The sequence below is a fragment of the Atta cephalotes genome (genome assembly GCF_000143395.1).
Source record: "Atta cephalotes unplaced genomic scaffold scaffold00083, whole genome shotgun sequence".
NCBI classification, from domain to species: Eukaryota; Metazoa; Arthropoda; class Insecta; order Hymenoptera; family Formicidae; genus Atta; species Atta cephalotes.
In genome coordinates, this window is record NW_012130147.1 from 92,394 (window position 1) to 94,835 (window position 2,442).

The window sequence follows — 2,442 nt, forward strand, 5'->3', positions numbered from 1 at the left end:
TCAGAATCGGGACTAAACATATATTTCGGCGCAAGGCAAAAGAAAAAAGGGTGCCCTCTGTATATATTACAAACGAATGAAATACATTTACTAAAGTCACAGTAAAATAAAAAAAATTATTTATACATTTGTATAAATAATTGTGCCATACAAAACCATTGCACAAACAAACAAAACAAACAAAACAAACAAATTTGTTTAAATAAACTCAAACCAGAGTATAGGTGTTTCTTATTATATACATATATTTTGAGTCATTAAATCCAAATCCATAAAAACCATTTACGTTCCATCATGTCCAATTTTTTAAATAATTTTTAGAGATACAATGATGAAAACAGAGGAAGATTTGTTAAAAAAAAAAATGTTTGAGATAGACAAAAATAAATAAGACATTAAAATGCGGCATGACTGCAAATTAATTGTTAAATTTATTTTATTAAATAAAGTATAAGAAGGAGAAAAAATTTTGCTATATCAGTCATCGAACCTGGATAGTAATGGGAGAAATAGTCGTAGACATGAAAAGTTACATCTAATGCCGAGCACTGCTATATTATAAGCGTTAGTAGTAGATAGAAGATCGTCAGATTTAGAACATTAATAGAACGTTTTTATCGATAAAAGCGTGCTTTTCTAAAATTCTACAATATGCGTATAATGTAAATTATATAGCATGTATTAGCATTTCTAAGTACCAGAGTCTCATAAAATTCTAAAGTATTAAAAAATATTTTCTCAAAACTTGAAAAAATGTGCATGTAAAAATAACAAAAAACTAACTTACACTGAGAAAAATTTGGTTATTATAACATTTTACTTGTGTTATCAGAAGCAATTAGTAAAATGTTATAATAACCGAACATTTTTGCTTCCAATTATTTTATTCCAGCAAAACAAAAGATGTATTTATCCATATCCAAACAAGATAAATTGATTCAATCAAATGGAATTCTCAGTGTATTAACTTACCTAACTTCCGTAACTTATCTTCCAAAAGTAACAATTAAAATTCATTTTTGAAAAGATCATCTATGATTAATAAATATGAATATATATTAATATGTACAAACATACATAAATATGCATGTATAACCATAAATAATCATGTATGTCCACACATGTTCATACATCCCTCTTTTTTTTGTAAAATTATCTTTAAGTGTAATAAAAATAATAATAGTAATGTGAAAACATATAAAATAATTAAAAGTGTAATTTTCACACTATTTATTTTAGAAAAAAATCAATTTTGAAGAAATATAAAAAAATTACTTGTGTATAATTATATATAAAATTATGCATAATTGTTTGTATGAGCAATTTTTTCTACATTTTTCCAAACTTGTTTCTTTTTTTCTAAAACGAACAATGCAAAAATTATTCTTTTAATTATTTTTAATGTTATTTTTATATTATTATTATTATTTCTATCACATTAAAAAATAATTTTACAAAAGAAAAAGGGAATATGTATGAATATGTATGAACATATTTCGATCATATATAATTATACATGTTTACGAATATTTATGTATGTTTATACATATTTATACATATTCATGTATGAACAATTTTTTACATAGCAAACGCTCAATGGCAGATATACATACTCACTATTAGCGAATGAATTAAAATATGTAGAAATATAAGTTCTTCAAATTTTTTAATATTTTTATAGACAAGTGCCTCGTTTGATCCTAGTCCCGGCTCTGAAACTAACTATTAATCTTTCTTAACGAGAAGATGTAATCAACATCAAAGTCGCAGTCCGATTTCAAAAAGTTTTGTGAATTTTTATCGATTCACTGATTGATCACTCACTTTACTGTGCTTTTAGCATTTTATATTTTTTGGCAATTTTATAATTTTATTATTTTAAAATTTAAAATTCACACTTTTTTAATTCTTTTTCTTCCGTCATCGACCATAGATTGTGCCAACCATCGAATCCGTACCGAAAACGAGAGTCTACAGTAAGTGAGACTACCACTACGACAGTGATAGGCCTGAATTCCACCACGACATTTCACCTTGATAAATCCAAAGGGGTTATTTCGGAAGCACTCAACGAGTGATATAAGATTCACTATAGAGATTTTAATGTAGTGGAACAAATCCCGTCGCATTGTTGCAACTAGTAATATCGCAGATTGCATCACTCGATTGATTATGTTCTTTACACAAATGGCGGACCATTGTATAATATATGAAAATAGTTGCAATTCGCAATTCGCTTTCCTCGAGATTCTATTATTCTACAATTAATTTTTTGAAAGAAATATTCTCGATACTCGACACATTTATTCGATATTTTCATATCTCGCCAAAACTGGACAACTCTCACATATATCACTACAGTATCTTGCTGCGATCTTGTTGGATTATAATATCGAATGAGAAATTGTATATAGATTTTTCATTTTTGATGCTCATATGTGC

General features: G+C 26.7%; 1 protein-coding gene across 1 annotated transcript in view; it reads left to right on the forward strand.

The window, feature by feature from the left end:
* Nucleotides 1-2,078, forward strand: part of LOC105624619 (diuretic hormone receptor-like) — an 11,310-nt gene extending 9,232 nt beyond the window's left edge. The window contains 2 exon segments of the mRNA XM_012205976.1: nucleotides 1,682-1,692; nucleotides 1,934-2,078. Coding sequence (XP_012061366.1) covers nucleotides 1,682-1,692; nucleotides 1,934-2,078 — 156 coding nt within the window.
* The last annotated feature ends 364 nt before the right edge of the window (nucleotides 2,079-2,442 follow it).